At 39.4% G+C, this 21,265-nt stretch overlaps 1 protein-coding gene across 2 annotated transcripts in view; it reads left to right on the top strand.

Moving 5' to 3' along the window:
- Positions 1–489: 489 nt before the first annotated feature.
- Positions 490–21,265, top strand: part of LOC139712317 (sodium- and chloride-dependent glycine transporter 1-like) — a 47,076-nt gene continuing 26,300 nt past the window's right edge. Inside the window, exon 1 of one of the 2 annotated variants that reach the window (XM_071624156.1) lies at positions 490–788. In XM_071624156.1, coding sequence (XP_071480257.1) covers positions 732–788 — 57 coding nt within the window. In that variant the 5' untranslated portion in view covers positions 490–731. Of the gene's footprint in view, positions 789–19,581; positions 19,970–21,265 lie in introns of those variants that run through there. The other variant, XM_071624157.1, reaches the window with a different exon arrangement.

A 21,265-nucleotide genomic window follows, 5' to 3' on the forward strand; every position in this document is an offset into this window, starting at 1 on the left:
ATATAATTTTACAAAAGTTATATGAAATGAACATACTAGATGAGAAAAAAAATGAAATAAAAAACGAAAAGAAATACAGTGCACTACATAAACCAATACCTCACTCCGGAACACTATATTTTGTGACCGTTTCCGATGATACGACTGTTGCTTCTGCTATCAATATTCTTCTTCATAATTGTCTTTGTCAATAGCATCGTTTTTGTTTCCTTTTACTCTCCTCTTTGTTTGTTTGTTTGTTTGTTTGTTTGTTTTTATTTGTCAGTCAGTCATTTCTGTGAATAACCAGATATTATTTGTGAACGGCTGGAAAAAAGAAAACGCAATTTTTTAATTTACATTTTCATGAATAATGTATCATAAAAACGTACACGTCATCAAGCTGCTGTACTGTACGTGCACCCTCGTATTCGCTGCCGGGTTTGCCATTCATGAATCTGTGTTGTTGATGGCGCGAATGCGCAAGCACGATACTAGTAGTACTATTGCTCGTAAATGCTAGCTCTGCGCTTGTCGTATACGTTTTAAACACGTGCTGTGTGTAGTACTAGTACGCTCTGTCGAGTCCGGCGCGAAATACACAAATTGGTGTTTTCCTCAAGCAATGTCAACAATCTTTACTGGCACTCGACATTCAAGACATTCGTAACGATAGTCGACGTGACGAGACACTATATTTCATTAAAAGCACTGATTTTTCCGAGAAGGAAATTAAATCCGTCGTCTGATTCATGGCTTTTCAAAATTGTGACTCGCACTTGGAAGTTAGCAGGACTGAGGAAGAATTGGTATGTATGATTTGGTATGACCTTTTGGTTTTGCTTCATGCATGCATTTTACGAGATGCCGGATTTTCTCTGTTGTGAAAGGCTATGCATGAGCCATAGCGCCATGACTGTATGGAAGCATGAATCTGCTGCTCCTTGACCGTGGTGTAAGTGGAGGTAGCGATCGAGGCGAAGAAAACCTTACCACGCCACGTAGGGGCTTCTAATTCTTTTCTTGCTTGTGAATTTATGTATTGTAGACCTCTAGACTTTTCATAAATCATTGTAGACTCTACATTGTTTTGTTTGTTTGTTTTGAGATCCCGGTTTAATTTACCTTGAGAGATACTTAGCACAACAGAATATTTTACTATGGCCAACTTCAGTTTCAGACAGGCAGCGTGCATACCGCCGCGGCGCGGCCTGATCGCAATCGCGAACCAAGGAGCGAGTTGTTTCAAGCGACAACGTGAAAGTCGACGTCGATATCAACGTTTCCTGATCACCGATTTAGCTAAAATTTACATGAGTGAGTGGAAATAAAGCTATTTGATATATCATGTGAATTTGGTGGAATTTAGCTTTGCCGAATTCTCAAATGTACATGAATACAAAAGTAAACTTAGATCTACATTTTACAGCGTCCTGATTTACCAGTTTCATACCCGGTCACTTCAAAGGAGGTCGCCGCATGGCTAGCCGGCATTTAGCCGCCTGATATTAAACATTAACATTAGATCTCTTTTTGACTTCTTGATATTCACTAGTGTACGGTAGTAATCGGCTTGTCTTGTTGACCGTAATTTACCACACAAATAAATAAATCAATAAATCAATAATTACCTCAGATAATATCGTTATTGCGTTTGTCTAATTTCACTTCAGCTTATAACGATTGCTAGGATTCTACATGATACATCACATAAAAGTTTGTTTAGATTTATCGTCAACCCTTTGATATTCGCACAGTCACGGTGACTAATTTTTATACAGTCTACTGCTACTGGTAATGTGAATAGATCGTAAAATACTTAGTATTAGATCTATATAACTGAGCACAATTGAATGTCCAAAAGATCCTGAAAATTTTTGTAAATCCACCCACGTCCAACATAACCAGTCTAGCAACTTGCAGGTCGAAATAATGTCTGCTGCATCTATCAACGTTTTAGGGTGTAGGAAACTGGACGTCTAAATAATGACCTGAGGGATGAATTGGATCACTGACTGTCCACATGGGATGAATGAGTGTAGCCTATGGACGTGTAGGTACGCGTGTGAAGGAATGATGTGTGAACGGAATATCAACTTTAATATTTAGGCCCCTACTTCAATATTTACCATACACATTTTTTTACAGGCCTTCACTGGCACACTGCGTAACTGGAAATATTTAACCACATGTGCTTGACGGCGTGCACACGAAAACAAACAACATTCTTGAGCAGCACGAGAGAGCGAGGCACATAAAATATGTTGGTACAACATTATTTTTTATTCTAGATCTATACCAATCGCAGGATGGAATGAATGCTAACATTCCTGATTTCATGGCAACAAAGCGCATTCGAGGGAAGCATTTTGTTGAGAGCTAGCCTACCTTTTCTTTCTTCAAAAAGCATCACTTTTGCTGTAGACCTAGACGAAAATGCAACAAATTCAGTGATCTGTTGCTCTGCATTTTTTTTTTTCAGTGATCTTTTTATTATCAAATTCCATTGCCTTTGAAAATATAACAGTTTCAAAAAAAGATACATTTTAATACAATAAAATACATTAAAAATGCATTTATAAGCGAGCTGTAGTATTGCCTATTGGCGTAAGCAATTTTTCAAATGTTTATCAGCAATATCATTATCATCGTTGTAATTGCTATGAATTTTTTATTAGTTTTTAAATAGTCTCGTTATCGCCATTGTCATCATCATCATTAGTCAAATCATACACTCTAGGCCGCTAGGTTCAGTTAATTTTCTTCTAGACAGCATCGTTCCTCAAAATGTTAACGACATCTTTCGGTGTTTGGAATGCAGTTGAACTTCGTCAGAGTAGTTAATCGAGAAGTCATTATTATTCATCACTGCCGCGTTTGTGCGAAAGCTGATTATAAAAACGATCAATCAAGTGTGACGTCGGTCACATTACTTTTCCCGACTGGTCGGTCGATTTAGAAAGGTTTCATGGAGCGAGCTCCTGATCGTGGGAACTACTAGTACTGTAGATGAATGTCATGTCAAGGACAGTGAGTTTCTCCGACTTCTCTACGCGCGTATCACAAAACCACGCTCTCGCGCGAACGGAGGAAGGAAAAAACAAAACAAAAACAAAAACGGAAGTAAACAAAACATCCGTTCCTCTCCAATCACCCCCCCCCCCCCCCCCCCCCCCCCACACACACACACCCTGTCTCCCGCCCCTTCCTCAGTACAGGAGCTACAGTTCCATGCTCGGTCAATGGCAAATGTATTCGCAATTCCGCCAAATGAGCTTCCGGATTCCACCACCTGCTAAGTTGAATAGTGAAAAGGTTGGAACCCAGACTAAAGGAGAGGATGAAATGAAGCGTCGTTTCAAATTATCAAAGAGGAGATGATGGTTTTGATAGTTCTATAAAACATGCTTCCAACAAAGAATTCGTGAATACGCGATTGCTTTTATACGACCACGTTGAATCGGGCATGCTGCGTTTTCTGTCACGTCTTCATGCGCAGTACAATGTACTATTATTCTGGATTTTCAGACATGTACACAAATCGCGATTTCTAGAATGTAGGCCTATGCTTTGCCGCCTGAAGAAAGCGCATTCATGTACCCCTTGTACACATCATAATACAGTTATATAAGGAACATTATACGAAGAGCATTCTTACTTCTTATGCTTTGTTGCTACAGACCAATGGGTTAGCCTCTCTAATTTCGTTGACTCTTGTTTAAATGATGATATTTGTGGTTTGTTTGGGGGAGAGGAGAGGTAAAAGAGAACAGAGAGGAAGAGATGGAGAGGGATATATAGAAAATAGTAAACAGAGCCGCTATGCCGTCTCTCCTCAAATAGTCCAAAAATGCTGACACGGAGGATAGCGAATTCTCTGCAAGGGTCGATGTTCAAGGGCAGACGTAGTAGAGACTAGAGGCTCGGAAGTCTGCCTCCGCGGGGAATGGGAAAGGACATGAACGCTGAAAGGTCGAAGAAAAGGTAGTAGCTTCACTGCTGTTGGAGGGGGGGGGGGCACTGTATCGCCCTCTGTTATGCTCTATATTATGATCCATTGTTATGGGCTGTTATCTGTGTTGTTGTATTGGGATTATGGGGAATTGTTAGTCATTCATTCTCTGTGGAAATGAGAGCTTTTGGACTTTTTTTTATCGGTGTCGTAAACGTCGAATTAAAAAAGGTGCGTGTGACACATCGTCTAGACGTTAGACCAGGGACCTCCCTGGTTAGACGTTATATCCCATCTGGGAGATTCGGGACGGAGGAGTCAGAAAGTTGACCCCACTCTCTATCCCATGTCGCACTTCTCACTAGAGACCGGCTACATCCAACAAGCAGGTTAGGGAGTTGATTTTATTATCGTCACTAGACAATGTTGTCCATCAGGCTGAAATTAGTGCTATATCAGTTTGCTCTTCTAGCGACAGTGATTCAGTACCAGCGTGTCGCGAGAATCGTCTATAAAATGCAGCGATTGATACTCTGTGGAACACCTGTTGAACATGTCATGTACTATATGGAGCACATTGCATGATCGATTAGAACAGAGTAAAGACTTCAGCGCGACAATTTGATGTCCCCATGCATGTTATCCGATGTACCGAGATGATACAGCTGGCCCACGTGTGTCACAACACAAGGTGGATTTGCTTTGTTTGGTCTCTACTCGAACTGCTGAATCCACAGAAATTGGGTCACTTTGCGCCAGACTCTACTGCCAAGGAGACCTGTTTGCCTGAACTTGTGTTTTCTGAAATTCCTCCACACTCAGCATAGTCTCGATTTTATTCCTCTCGACCACACCCCACCGGTTCGTGCGAACAAAATGAACCAGTAAAGACTGCACATATAGCGAGAAGGTGTAGACAAAGATTACGAAGCAAACCTTTCCACAACACAAAGAGTGAAACGGCAGTATAGGAATGCCATGTGTTGATACAATGAATTGCTCTCTCTTGTAGATACATGTATTATCATCCCATCATTATTATTTTCAATACTTCTAGGAGGATGCTTGTGATGGTGGTGATAATGACAAATGATCACTATTTTCGTGTTAATTACTGTCAGTGCTGTCTTCATCAGTCGCAGGAAAAGTGGTATTGATAGAAGCAGCAGATGGCGGGAGTGAAGAATCGTTGAAACGGTGTTTTTATCTTGAAATGAGGAATGTAGGGAAGTAAAACAGACTGTGTGAGAGTAGAGTGTCAGAGGTGTGGGAGAGTGGGACTGTGTTCCGTGGGTCAAATAACAAACTTGGCTCATCCAAGCAAGTTGTCTCTGTGCTCTGTATACTCAGGGAGGTGAAGGAACCTCCCTTCTACAACCAGCCACTACCTTTATCGTTTATAGTATACCGTGACGATCAGAGCTCAGAGACCTCGCGGTATAGATAGAACTTTTCCCTGCCCTGCCCTGCTGGCTGAGGAGTGTACATTCGGCATCGCAGCCGATTTCCGGTTTGACCTCACAACATGGGGTGGATGTGGTCAGTCCCAACAGGGAGGTGGTCTCACCTCCCTGGACCCAACAAATGCTATGATGTCGACGTCTAACTGTGGGCGCGGTCAGTGTGCGAGAGTATGGAGACAAACTACTGCCCCACATTCCGACATGCTTTTAGATCGAGACGCGCCTGTCCGTCTAATTCAATATGGACTTCAATTTGCTTGAAGCCATGGTTGTGAAAATTAGGACACCGAAGGTCAAGTCACGTGACATTGTTTGCACATAACATTTCCTGTATTTGCCTGTATAATGTGCGCAGAAAACTTGCAAGATATAATGTTCCCCTCAGCTGCTTATATTTTGTCCCTATATGGTCATTGATATAATGTACAGAGTTGCTTCATTCTTCTCAACTTCATCAAGATGTTAAAAACAAAAAGGCATGCATGTATAATATGTAATTTATGCAGAATGTAGGGTCTTTCACAAAACGGCATGTCGGTAATGCTCTGTTGACCAGGAAAGTGAATCAGTCGTTTGAATGATAATGTAAGCTGGTAATGCGATTGTATTACATACAGCTAAACCACCCACTCATTTGGAAAGCACTTGATATCTTAAAATATGCATTATCTTCGCATATCCTGTTGTGTTCGGGAGATGCACAAGATTCTTCTCTGATACTTGCTTCGACATATTGGTGAACTTTCAGTCGCGGCAATCGGAAAACCCCCGTTATGCTACTATGCATGTATTAGCATAGCACGGTAAATATGCAACAAGGAATTATACAGGGTTATCGCCATCTACGAGACTTAAGTATTTTTATCATATTCTTTTCACCTGTATAACGTTAAGCTTCTACCGGCATCAGCTAACTCGAGAATTCACCGAGGAAAGATGATAATCATTCGTATGTTTCATGGGTTTCCCCTCTCGCGTCCAGTAACTCAGAGATTCAACGAATGATTCCTTCGTCGATATGTTTTTATTGCAATTTATAACAGATTTCCCGCCATCGACGTAAATACACACCTATTATTCGTGTTCTTAGTAAATAGCCATTATTATGACAAAATACTAGTAGTGGATATGACCAGGGAGGTGCTAGAGAAGGAGAGACAACTACTGCTCTCCTTTGAAGTCATGTGCGGCACCGCCGAGAAATTATGCGTTCAACTAAACCATGGTGCTTTGACAAAAGGGAGCATCAATCATCGGGACTAGCGCTCTCACATCTAGAAATACTTGCCCCTACTGCAATTTACTCTCTCTTTCAATATGATGGCAACAATGAATTTGTGTACCTTGAATTGAAGCAGCGAATCAAAATGCAGTGTAAAACTGACAGTTTTAGCAGCAAATAGTTTAAAAACACGCTGGAACCTGCTTTAGCGGAGTACTTTATTTGAAAGATCAAAATATCCCAGATTAAAAGACAGAAAACTAACATGCGGAAATGTGTGCATTATAGAAAAATATTAGGGTTTTTAAGAGGGCCTGATTTTCATTTCATTTCCATTTGCGCATTACGTAGAGACTAGAAATGCATGTTTCTAATATTGAATTCTTTCCCAAACTATTCTAGATCAATTCGAGTATTTCATTTAACATTTTACGGTGAAATAAAGCTTGTAATTCAACGAAAGGTGAAATGCGTTCTTCGTCCCCGAACTTCGTCTTGCAACTAGAGCGGTGCCGAGCATGACTTCAAAGCGTAGTGGACTGCTAGACATCCCATTGTAACGCCTTGAACCCAAACATGTACGAAGAGTTGCCACTCCATCTCTGTATCACCTGCCTGATTATACCAAACCTTTGATATAGGACCTACTGCCCCGCCCACTGTGAAGATACTAATTTGAGAACATAATGCCCGACAGTGCACTGTAAAACAAACAAACAAACAAAAAACAAAACATATAAAAACAAGTGTCGCGCGTGATTCCAGTTAAAACAAAGACAATCTCAGATCATATTATTATAAATGACAATATCATTTACTATTCATGTCATAAGAATTATATGCTTCGTTGTGTGTACATTTTCATAACGTCACCTTGTTGCCACCTTTCAAAGTAAAAAACTGCACAAGTGATAATGGATGCAGCAATCCTATGTTGAGCATCTAAGACGAGATCATAATAATTAAAACATGATGAACGGAAAATAATTGTCTCAATCGATAAAACACTACCGCGTACAATTTTTACGTCTGTTTGCCTAATCTTTTTGATAGTATCTTTGATCTTGCTCCTGCTCGATTTGTTTGTGTCGGTTGGCTTTATTCAGTTTCTGTTGTCAATTGTGTTTTTAAATGTCGTTTACTGCGTTGTGTGTAAGTTGGTGTATGTTTCATCCCTTCCCCCCTCATTCGATCTCGAGGGGTCGTGAGCCAGAATGGCTCTGTTATAGGGATTATGTATGTCAACTCTTCATGATAATGTAATAACTACATGTGACATGAGTTGGTATAAGATCAGTGAGTGGGATGGGTGTAAGAGCGCCATCGCACATCCAGACGAATGACACGGCAGGAATCCCTGCTTCCCGAACGTACGTTCACATGACCGACATGGAGCGTGCTTCAGTTTCGAGGCCCCCCGTCCCATCCTCTTCCTCTGCCACCATTATGTCGATGTACTTTACTGTCTGGATGACGAAAATGTTAATGTATGATGGCAGCTTCTACGGGGATGCCACCGTGGAGGCCCTGAAATGCCGCTCACCTAGCTCACCGAGACACTTTCATTGGATAGGGTCCCATCTCAAAGCCAGCCTAACTCAGGTTTCCGATGTCTTGTGGGTATTGTTATTCTTAGTCTTCATTCCAGACGTCACCACTATCAGCCTGGTCAAGGCATGCATAAGAGAACAGAAAATCGTCGAATATCACTATAATTACAGACAAAACGTGAAACTGAGTTGGAACGCACCTATAGCTGTATAATGTGTGTAAGGCGAGGACTGATGAGAGATACACAATACTTTCTGGGAGAGAAGTTTGTAGTGACGTTCAGTGACGATGCTGTGCTGGGTGTATGTGTGGGCAGTGGGGAGACAGCTGCTGAAGAGATATAGTTATGTGTATTGTGATGTAGAATGAAGAGAGTACGTCAGTCAAGTCCCGTGACGTGGTCATAGTAAACATGACTTCTCCAGGCCGACATCGGGACGGCCGTGGCTCGTGACCGACCATTTACGCTACCATATCGATATCCGTTGCACGTAGTAACACCCATCCTATATGGATGCCGGCCAGTTCACTGCAACCAACGGCAGAAAAGCCTCTCAATTCCTATAATCATATTACCCCACGAGGCATCCTCTCCGTTCCGCCTTTACTTCGCCCTCGCCTTGAGTTTGAACTCGACTCCCGATGACATGCCGGGCACGTCTTGAAACAATATTAGCCTTCGGTAAGTTAAAGGGCTGTACTGTCTGAAAGCTTCCGAGGTCGATTATGATGCATTTCATGAGAATAACGACAGTGACGATGATAATAAGAAACATTAAAATAATAATAATAATTATAATAATAATAATAATAATTATAATAATAATAATGATAATAATAATAATAATAATAATAATGATAATAATAATAATGATATCAATAATGATGATGATGATAATAATGATAATAATGATAATAATAATAATATTGTCATTATTATTATTATCATCATCATACGTGGAGAACAATGAAAGCATCACTGTATAAATTTCCTTCATGTCGAAAATGAGGGCTAGAACTACAGTGTATAGTACACGTAGTACGATTACTGCTACTTTCACACTACGTTAGTATTCCGTAATCTCTCACACACACACGCAGTATACAAAACACACACACACACACAGAGAGAGATACACACACACACACACGCACACACGCAAACGCTCCTGCATAGAATGTAGGCCCTAGATCTGATACATGTAACTGAAACGTACATGTCTGGATTTAAATCGATTATTGGGTTCAAGAACTATCCCCGTGCGATCCGCGTCCGTCCTCATTTTTGAATGTTGAGTGGACCTTAGTATGCATTATTATTCTTCAGGCCATAACGATGATTATCTTCGTCTTTAAAATCAGTCTGGGAACGTTTCCAGGAGTAGAGGCTCCGGGAGGCTCCGGGAGGCTCCGGGAGGCTCCGGGAGGTGTCGACTCTCTGCATGGGGAAACCATCATCACTAGGCGTGCTTGACATTCGAGTTGTCCTCGGGTTACATTACACATTACAGTAGCTGTGCGTCTACTACTTCACTTATCTTGAGAAGGGGAGATGAGCAAATATGGGTCGCATTGGTTCCCGGATTACGTTAGGGGGCGCGGAGGGGGACAGAGCATCCCCCCCCCCCCCATGAACCCTTCCCATCTCTCTTTCCCTCCTTCATTTCACTATGCACATTGCTTCTCTAGCACCTTGCTCCCTTTATAGGTGCTTAGATTATTGAAGCCTGTACTGTATCATATTGCTTGCGTTGGATTGATGTATCGTTGATGTCAATGTGGATGTTGATGACAGTGCTAGTCTGTGTGATTTGTTATGGTTATGGGAGTAACGATTGTGTGAATGATATTGTTAGTTTAACACTGCTATCGTTATTTGTTTAGTGGCAATATTGAAGGTGGGGAGTTATGGATGGTAGTGTCGCGATAGAAAGGTTTTGATGTTTTCTTTTTTTTTTCAATTTCCCAAAACAAGCCTGACTTCATGAATTTCCTGTATCAACGTTGTTAGAGCAAATTTATGCCAAAATATACACCAATTTCAATTTGTGTAATATTGTGTCGAGGACTTAACACAGTGTAATCATAAACAGGACTATAGTGATTATCAATGAAGTGTTGTAATTCTAGTAAGTATAGACCTACTGAATTCTTCATAATCGCACGACGGTGCATTCAATTGCATTTTATTTTCTTCTTCTTTTTTTCCGTACTCCTCTTTCATCCATTTGGTCACAATGAATCTGCATTGAAGCCTTTCTTGCACATTTTGCGTATCATTTGATTTAGGATAGACTCTTTTCAAAGGTTTCTTCGTTTAGCGAAAAATTCCTCCTTGTTGTAAAATACTTTCACGTCTACCTGAGACAGGCAGAAGAGTTCAATCAAGGGTCGCAGTAAATTCAAATGCCGCCACTGACGATGTACAAGTGGATTTCCCATCTACAGCCCCACAAGCTTCAAGTTATCTTCGTACTATACGTGTACACACTCGTTGTGCCGCATTGGCGCTGTCTGGCAGTATAATATCACGTGACCAAACACAAGCAGAAAGCTGTGTTATATTAACGCTCCGTCAAAATAAACAGGCTTGCCCTTGTCCCCAATTTTCGTTTAGTTCATCACTACGTGCCATGTTATGGACGCTGGGCTACATTCTAGACCGCGTGTTTAACTTAGGCATTGCACATTTTGACCAATCTCGAGCCCATATCTATAAAACCGTAATAGAACATTAAACCGATAGAACTTAGAGTAAAGATATCACCCCGTTATGAGTTTCTCCTGTGCAGACATGAATGAATATAATTGTCGTTGTCACTCGTTCACGTCCAGAACTCAAATCATTTCTTGTTGATGAATTTGCGTTTTGTTCAGGACTTGACTATCTGTTTTTGTCTCTCCCTCGTAGCAGAAGCGAGACATAGGCGTCACTTTTCCGTCGTCGTTTTCCTGATCGTCGTCGACGACGTAAACAATTGGAGTACTCTCAATAACTTCCCACCGCTTTGAGCTATGACCGCCAAACTCACACCACAGGTACATCTCCTAAAGATACTGGTCAAGTTAGAAAATTTGTGAAGTCCGACAAGGTCAAAGGTCAATGAACTTAACCTCATGAACATCATGCTTGCAATATTGTGGTGTTTGCAATATTGTGGTGTTATCTCAATACCTTTCGCCTGCAGCTTTGAGCTATGACCACGAAACTCACACCACCATGCAGGTACATCACCTAAAATATGTTGGTCAAGTTCAAATATTTGTGGAGTTTGGCAAGGTCAAAGGTCAATAGGCCAGTGAATTCACATTGAAAAGCAGTCCACACAAATTGCGATGCAGGCGGGACATCGCTTGGCATTTTGCCTTTTTAGACATATCGGTGGCGCCTCACGGGTCAGGTCTGTATTTTTAAACCGCATGTATATATGACAGTTATGATCACGTGTGTTAGAGACGCTCGTGAGTGCGTGTTTTAAAGGTCACGTGGTGGATGCTTTCCCGAAAGATGTGACTTGATCTGTGATGGGGTAGTCCTTCCATGGCGTGTTAAAACCCGCACAGCGATATATGATACTCGTAAATACTCATATTCAGCATATAGCGGTACATAATTATTCAACGTGACTAATTATATACATATAATAATGCTATATATACACATATGTGTGTATATATATATGTATATATATATATATATATATATAATATATTATATATATATGATTATAATATGTAATTATTATACACATAATCATATGTTTATGTGTATATGTACGTATATATATATATATATATATATATATGAGAGAGAGAGATATGCCTCAGAGGGTAACAGCCACCGATGACGCTCACGGTGAAACATCAATAATATTCAGTAAATGGGTTTCACTTCTGTCATCATGTGCCATATGTAGGCATTGCTTTTGATTCCAATAAAGAAAAAAAAAAACATATCTTAGCTATAGTCCTACAAGCTTCTAAAAGCTTCTGTTATGCATTAAACGTGAACCCCCCCCCCCCCGGAAAAAAAAGTCGAAAAATGTCTTCTCATTGCCCATGTAGGTTATTCACATAATAATGGTTTTATGCGTAAGGTTGCGAATTTTCCTCTGATTTCATGACACAAGTAGTATTTCGATGGCATACCCGTCATGTGTAATTAAGGTATAAAAATATACTCTCCTATACCTATCACGTTTACAAGTCCACAGAATGGAGAATATATTATGCGGTCATCATGTGGAGTCGTTTTTACAGACAGGTGGACGTTGTGCACAGCAGTTATGACGGTAATGCTGTTTACTTGAGATATATAGTTTTCCGTGTTTATACCGTAAGTTCTAAAAGCCTTAAAAGTTCATTCATGCATTTTCCAAACAAAATATTTGATTCTATATGCTCAGGACGATAGGAAATATTTGCTGTGAACAGTTTGACACCCTTCTTTGCACAGTAGGCCTGCATGTATGAGTTAGGGATGGGCTCGTAATGTGAGATAGAGGCAAACGCACTGTGTATAGGCAGCAGCAGACAGTAACAGAATGACGGCATATCGGGACTAATACATGCCGTCTGTCATATTTCTCAACAATCCTTTGTACACATAGTCGAAAGGCGTATTATGTTAAGTGGCAGCTGTTCAAATGGGGGATTGGTTCTTAACGCGGGATGCTTCTACAGAACGGAAAGACGGGTTTGATGACGAATATCACACACCATTGTAATGTTATTGAAGCACGCTGATCTAATAATGATAATAAAAAAAATAATGATGATAATAATAATAATAACAAGGAAAAGTAGAAATTACGCGGAGCGTAATGTATGTCCCCGCCGGAAGTAGCATTTAGTAGCAAAATGTACAATATAGGTAAAAAATCAAGGTCAAAGGTCAAAGAAGTCAAAGGTCAAAATTCTGTGTAGAAGTTTTGAAGCCCTCACCTAGTGCCATCACATAAAGCAAACGGAAGTGAAATCGGGTGAGAAATGGCGAAGGAGTAGCATTTTGTAGCAAAATGTACAATACAGGTCAAAAATCAAGGTCAAAGGTCAAAGAAGTCAAAGATCAAAATTCTGTGTAGAAGTTTTGAAGCCCTCACCTAGTGCCATCACATAAAGCAAACGGAATCGAAATTGGGTTAGAAATGGCAAAGGAGTAGCATTTTGTAGCAAAGTGTACAATATAGGTCAAAAATCAACGTCAAAGGTCAAAGAAGTCAAAGGTCAAAATTCTGTGTAGAAGTTTTGAAGCCCTCACCTAGTGCCATCACATAAAGCAAACGGAATCGAAATCGGGTTAGAAATGGCAAAGGAGTAGCATTTTGAAGCAAAATGTACAATATAGGTCAAAGGTCAAGGTCAAAGGTCACAACTGAAATTCTGTGTAGAAGTTTCAAAGCTCCCATGTAGTGCTATCATATAAAGCAAACAGAATCAAAATTGGCTCATAAATGACAGAGAAGTAGCAAATTGAACATTTTGATCACACACGGACGCACAGACGGACGGACGGACGGACAGACGGACAGACGGACACACGGACACACACACGTACGGAGCCCGTTTCATAGTCCCCTGCTCGAACTCGTTCGGCGGGGACAATAATAGTAATTATTATCATTATTATAACATAAAGCAAACGGAATCGAAATCGGGTTAGAAATGGCAAAGGAGTAGCATTTTGAAGCAAAATGTACAATATAGGTCAAAGGTCAAGGTCAAAGGTCACAACTGAAATTCTGTGTAGAAGTTTCAAAGCTCCCATGTAGTGCTATCATATAAAGCAAACAGAATCAAAATTGGCTCATAAATGACAGAGAAGTAGCAAATTGAACATTTTGATCACACACGGACGCACAGACGGACGGACGGACGGACAGACGGACAGACGGACACACGGACACACACACGTACGGAGCCCGTTTCATAGTCCCCTGCTCGAACTCGTTCGGCGGGGACAATAATAGTAATTATTATCATTATTATTATTATTATTATTATTACTACTACTACTACTACTACTACTACTACTACTACTACTACTATTATTATTATTACTATTATTATTATTATAGGGCGGCCTAATCGTGCGTAACTCACATCTTATCATCTATCCGTAACATTATGTCATTCACCACTTGCATATTCTCGACCACACAGATGTAATGTTACCATTAACCTGTCAGTACAGGCAGTAACTACAACTTCAGAGTTCAGTGAGCATCCAACCAAATTTTAGGGTTGGTGAATTTTTATTGTGTTTCTTCTCACCTCCCTGCACTATCAAATGCAACTAAACAAAGTCCATCTGTACTGTGACACAGAATATTCCCAGGGAGGTTGAAAGAAGACCATCTGCCTGCATGGTATTTATACCTACCAAAATATCTGCAGTTTTCCCTGTATAGGAATAGCTGACCGGAATCTTACCGCTGCTTGATGACAGATAGGACAAGGAGGTGGCGTCCCGTCTTGGTTTGGAGTATAGCTGATCTATCAGATGCCATGCATTACGGAGATTATAGGGACAGTATATAGATCCTGCGTCAATTTCTGTGCCGTCAGTCTTATTCTACCCCGCCCCTTAGCCTTTAACGAAGTAAATTTGATTAAACGGGAAACGTGAACCACTGTTGATGCAAGTTGATGTTCAAAATGAATGTAGAGATAAGAAAGCAAGCATCGTTTTGGCTGCTTGTTTTGTTTTGTTTTGTTTTGTTTTTCAGCTCGAGAATATTTTATCCATTTAAAACAGCAACAGAAAATGGGAAGCGGAGATGGAGAAAGAGAGGGGGAGGGGCACTTGACACAGAAGTCAATCCTTCAAGCTGCAGAGTTCTTGAACTCGACGGAAGCTCTTCGTCGTGATAAAGTCATGTTGAAGAGAGTGAAACTACCAGAGCGGGCGGAAGATGTCTGACGTGAATTGGACTGATAAGTCTTAGTGGCGTCAAACGCTCTGGACGCAGACCAAATTGCGTTCTTACACGGGTATGATTAAGTAAACGATTCCTGCGTATCCTTCCATGCGAATATCTTGGCAGCCTCGACAATGTCGTTGCATTAGCCTTGACCCCGTAACATGTCGCATCATGCTTCTTCTATAACCGATCTGTAATTTTCTACCGATATGCCGGGGGTGTCCAACTGACAGTTACTATACGTTTATTCTTTTTCTATAACGTTGTGTGGACAGTGAGGTCTAGGTTTTCTTTAATTCAATAACTGAAAACAATAATTACCAAGTATTTCCTTGAGAATAAAGAAATGTGGCGTGAGAAAAGTTACTACAAGTACAACTCGATATATAGCATAAGGTACCTCCAAAACAGTACTCTTCACTGAGGGGCGCAGCCCTGACGTGCATTCCTGTATGAAGGTTGTAATGTATGATTTGGATGTTTCTTTTCCGATGGTAAACAGTATACGGTCTATACCCACATTATTCACCTGCTCCCTCCAAGGAAGGGTTTTTTTTTTTTAAATAGTTTTTTTTAATAGTTTTTTGTTGTTTTTTTAGGCAGGAATTCACTCAGCATTTACCAGTTTTGCTAACAGAGAATATGGATAGAATTTGAATACATTGCAGAGACGGTATGTTGTGATGTTATTATTGAGCAACTACAACAAGTCAGGAAAGGCCACTGAACTTATGGAGCTACTATAACAGAAGCTCCATGATTGGAACCTTCACATTTTTCAAGCTTCTTTAGGTTCACGCACTATATGGAAGAAAGTGTCAAACAGAGGTCTCCCCACCCAAATGGCGACAAAATAAAGAACCGTCCCGTTTCCGCCATATTCTCTTATCTCACATGTAATTTTTCCCCTGATAAGCTAGCTTGTCCAGGCAGTCATTTATTTCTCCCTTCTCTTGGAAAAGTTCACTTTTGGCCAATCGGCGCAAAGAAGACTGGACATCTTTTCGCACCTTGCATAAGGAACTTCCGCTTCCGGTGTTTTTTCAGTTGGAGATGTAGACTTTATCTGCTTCGTTTGGTCGTTCTGCTTGATCGATAAAGCGTGCGTGACTTTATACAGTCTGCCTTCTCTTCTTGTCATGGGAACGGTCTTTATCCACTTGTCCCAGGCAGTTAAAGGAATGTTCCCTCAAATCAGGGAGGTGCCCACCCCCTGCTCAAATCACATGGCAAAACATCACGGGACAAATTGTATAGAATCCAGAAGCATCACCTTTACTCACGCGGTAAAGGTCGTTACCGTAGCGTTAAAGGGATCGTATAGTTTTGGTTGAGACCTAATTTCAGGTTTCTAATATTTTTGGTGAGATAATGAGAAACCTCTTATGAAATATGAAAGAGCGTATAATTCCATGAGGAATTCAACATTTATTTGATGAAAATTGGTTTTGAAATGGCTGAGATATCCAAAACAGAGCTATTCCAGTAAAGTGTGTGACCCACATTTTATTACGATCGTTTTGTTTTACTTTGTTTTTGGATGTTTCAATCCTTCCAAACCCGATTTTCATCAAATAATAAATTCCTTTTAACATGGTATGCTCTGTACTATTTCATAAGTGTTTTCTTGGTATTTCGCAAAAAGTTAAAAGCCCAATTCTCATCTCCACCCATACTGTACCATCCCTTTAAATTCACGGTCGTCGTTTCATGTTGAACCAACAAAAGTTGTCTTTTCTTACAACTGCAGAGCAAGGAATGCTTTGTTGTTGTTTTTTTTAATTTGTTTTGTGTTTTGTTTTGTTTTATTTTTATTATTTTATTTTATTTTATTTTATTATTATTATTATTTTTTTTTTTGTTTATCGTTGAGAGTTTAGGGAGTACTGTGATCTCGGAAACAACTTTAGTCGCCGGTATTATGAAGCTAAAAATACTGTTCTATGAGATGACATTTCTTGTAAACGAGGAAACTTTGTAAAAGAGAACTGTACCCCTAAAATCCAAAATATCGCCATCTCTCCCTTCACTTCTTCCCAATCTGTCCAAACTTGTGTCCAAATAGTACAGCTAAACTGAAGGTGGCTGTTTTTCCACCTTCTACCCAGCCCAACCAAATTGTAAACGAGTTAAACAGTAGTAACAACACTCTTGCGAAGTGTATTTTTGGTAACGAGGATGTGGACCTGTTTTTCTTACCAAACAAAACCTGGAGAAGGATAGTTGTCAAAATAAAGATACACGTTGGAAAAGAAAACGAACACGTTAGAGGAGGTAATAAACGATGTTAATTCTAACAAGTTATGCAATGTTTTCATTTTTCAGGGTTTCAAGGGCATTTTAGAGGTCCATGGATGTTATACTTAGCTGGTGATTATTATAGTGTCATTTGACTGAGCGAAAAATGAGCAGTTACTGGTAGACGAGGGGCTTGATAAACAGCCTTGGAAACTTCAGATTTTATATTTGCAGGATTTAGGAAAGACTGAGATAATACTTGCGTGAAACAATACTAGTGAAAGGTCAAAGTCAGAGGTCACTATTTGTGAACTTAAAATAATGTCAAATTGTTGCTATGGGAGTATTGTACTAACTTCAGCTATCAATTTCCTGGGGATATATTGGAAGAGGGATAGTCTGTTATTTCCATAGAATGTTGCGAATGAAAGGTTAGCTGATAAGTCACTTTACAGTGGAGTTAAAGGTGAAATGTCATCCTTGCGAGTCAATAATCAAGGGAAAGGGGAGTTCAATAATGAGAGGAAATTAGGTCGGTAGGTGTTCATTTTATTTTTTTTTTAAACTAAATTTCTACTGCCTATCGTATTGTTCGCTTAGGTTTCAAGACAAATTTTTGAAATGCTGATTGCACGTCAGTCATGATAAGGTCTGATAGTCAAGTTCGAGTTCACCCGTCGAGACAATACGGTTATACTTCATTAAACGCTGGAACCATCACTTCAAAGATGGAAGCGTTTAACCTCCACTTGTGAGCAGAGCGCCCAAACGAGAGGAAGAAAGATAAAGGCTACAGAAAATAGTTTGTGATGCATAAAACACCTACTATGTTACTTTTTTTTCATGATCGTGTTCACTATATGTGAGTTTCCTGCATTTTTTATTGAAAAGAATATTTAAGTTAGGAGAAGAAGAAGAAGAAGAAGAGGAAGAAAAAAAAAACTTAATTCATAAAAATTCCAGCGGTTAGCCCTCTTTCGTCTCAAGTGTATGGAATCGATGCCATTACGTTTGCTAAGATAAGAGGATTTTATTCTGACGTCATCTTTAAGGGCTTGCGGAAGATGAGGATGCAAAGAATCTATTTGTTGCGGTCGCATCATCTTCAAAGTGGCATTCAAACAGCACCATGATCAACACACTGCCAATTTATTTGTGCGTGTGTGTGTATGTGTGTTTGTTTGTTTGTGTGTATGTGTATTAATGTGTGGGCATGTTATAATTATTAATGCTTGTTTACGTGTGTGTGTGTTGTGTGTGTGTTGTGTGTGTGTGTGTATGCATTTGTGTGTATGGGTGTTTATTTTCGAGTCGACACGTGTAAAGTCTGTCTGAGTCTTCGATCATTGAATGACATCTCGCTCTACCTATTTACCAACATGTAAAAGACTTATTACGTGCCGTGCTTTCATGACAAAGTCTGTGTCTGATTTCCGGCAAACTTTTCCATGGCTTGCCCGAGGCTTGCCAAAATAGCAACAACCAGTGCATGCATAATGGTTTCCAGGTATTGTATTGGGATTTGTGTCAACTTATTGAAAAACGAGAATTTGAGTTTCACATGCAGTGTTTTGGATTTTACGCATGACTTGAAAACAAAAGTAAATTTTGATGGCACCCAACTGGATAACCTATCATAGTTCTATGTAACAAATGATGATGTGTGTGTGTGTGTGTGTGTGTGTGTGTGTGTGTGCTTGTGTGTGTGCATGTGTGTTAAAAAAAACAACCCCAAAACTATAGTTTCTTCTTTGTTGTTGTTCAGCTATAATGAAGCTAAATACCAAAGTGTCTGCGAGTGTTGAGTGTGTTGTGCAATGTTAACATTGATTAACTGCTCAAGAGACCAAACCCCCTCCACACACACACACACACACACACACACACACACACACACACACATACATACATATATTCACACACACTAGTGCAGATTAATTTGCAAAAACATGGAAACTTTGCAGTTGATGATCCATGGTATAAAAGCTCAATAGAATGAACGACCAGTGATCTCTATGTAACGCTACCTCAAAATAGGTCATCATAGACAGTTAAAAACCAAGAAGGAAAAAATGCTCGATACATTATTATACTATGAAACGCGCATGCGTGGACGAGCCCATTTCCGTCGAGCGGTCGACTGAATGTCGTCGAAAAAACGACACTGTCTGGAAGAAGACTAGGGGTATTTAATGTAATTTATGCCTGCCGTGCACGCATTTGTGACGTACACATTCATCGGCCATAGACTTGCCCACATACTAGGATTTGTTTTGACTGCGCAGTGATCTAGTGACCGGCGATCGGCCATCTCAGCAGTAGTAAATAACGAGTATAGTACCCGGTGATACTTCATGTGGTCAAGACGTTTCGTTTGTCATCTCGTGTTGGACAAGTGGGAGACGAGAGTATTCATTTTGCGATATATTACGAAGCGCTCCACTTTGATAAAATTATATGCTGCTTTTTATATACTACTGAGTAGTTTGCATCTTCGGTCTCGCTCACATACGCCATTAATCTTACGCGATTCATTGACGTATTTGGCGTCACAAGCAATCTTGCGTCTTTTCTTCTCTGTAAAGAGCTATAGCCGGCAAAAATGAGTTATTCTGCGAATGGTTATACCCCGGCGGAAATGGTATGTCTGTAAGATTTGAATAATGTTTGTATATTCTTTATCTATTTATCTCTTTTTTTTTAAATATTCTTTTTTAATGCATTTAGAGTATGTTTCGTTGATAGAATGATTGAGCAATGAGCAATATGAATAAATGTCATGTTGCATGTGTATGTGCGCTTGATATGTGATATATTTGTTAAAAAATATTCTACAGAGGTAAGTTTTGGCCTTGATTTTATCTCTATGAGGGATTTTAATGTGTCTAATATTAATTGAAGAGATCCAGTCTTAATTCAAAAACCCTGTGCGTCAAGGGAAAAATAAAATGTTATGTGTACAGACGCATCCATGTTATAAGTATATAAATATATAATATATATATATATATATATATATATATATATATATATATATATATATATTGTGTGTGTGTGTGTGTGTGTATTTGCTTGTCTGTCTTTTTAAACACATGCGACCAACAGATCAGAGATACAGCATACGTGATTGCAATCGAAGTCCGAGAAATGCGACATCATGCGAGGGAAAAGTATAATATGACATATAAGTATTATGAAGTGGAACATTGTAACAGTTCCCGTTAATATAGGGGGTACATCGAGTTAGCTCCTATAATTCATTTGCAGCTAAAATGACCTCTCTATAGGTTTCTGATTGACATCAATGCTATATATACTGATATTCAAAAGAAGGAGATTCATAGACTAGAACTTTCAATGTATCTTCATGACGGATGTAAATGAATTTATATCTGTAGAAATGACGTCTTTTGGATATATTTTAATAATGCAGACTTTAAAAACGTCACCGGCGCTGAAGTACTTTAATATTTTGATGACACATTCCATATTCGCGCGTAGAAAACTGAAGAGGAAGGTAAGCTGAAAACTCATGAAGGTAATGTAGTTTAATAGCAATATTTAATAGCAATATATTATTAACAATTATAATGATAAAGATTATATTAATGATAATAATCGTTGTAGTAGTAGTAGTAGTGATAATAATAATAATAAGAGGAATTTTTATTATCGTCATTATTATTATTATTCAATAATGATCGACTATTATCACAACTCAAATTTTGATTTTTGTTGTTGTTGAAGTAACCATGCAAATAATTATGTTCAGCCTACAATATCAAAACTTGTTTGGACTTTTAAGGATCCCATGTCGAATATAAAAATGCAGAGAATTGTCAAATTTTTCGTCTCATATTTCCATTCTATATACAGACTGTAGTGAAAATAATCGGGTCGGTAGATCTTGTATTTGAATTACCGTTACATGCATATT

Source organism: Diadema antillarum, unplaced genomic scaffold (assembly GCF_040938485.1).
Source record: "Diadema antillarum isolate AM-2024a unplaced genomic scaffold, OU_Dant_1.0 seq00001791_RagTag, whole genome shotgun sequence".
Taxonomy (NCBI): Eukaryota; Metazoa; Echinodermata; class Echinoidea; order Diadematoida; family Diadematidae; genus Diadema; species Diadema antillarum.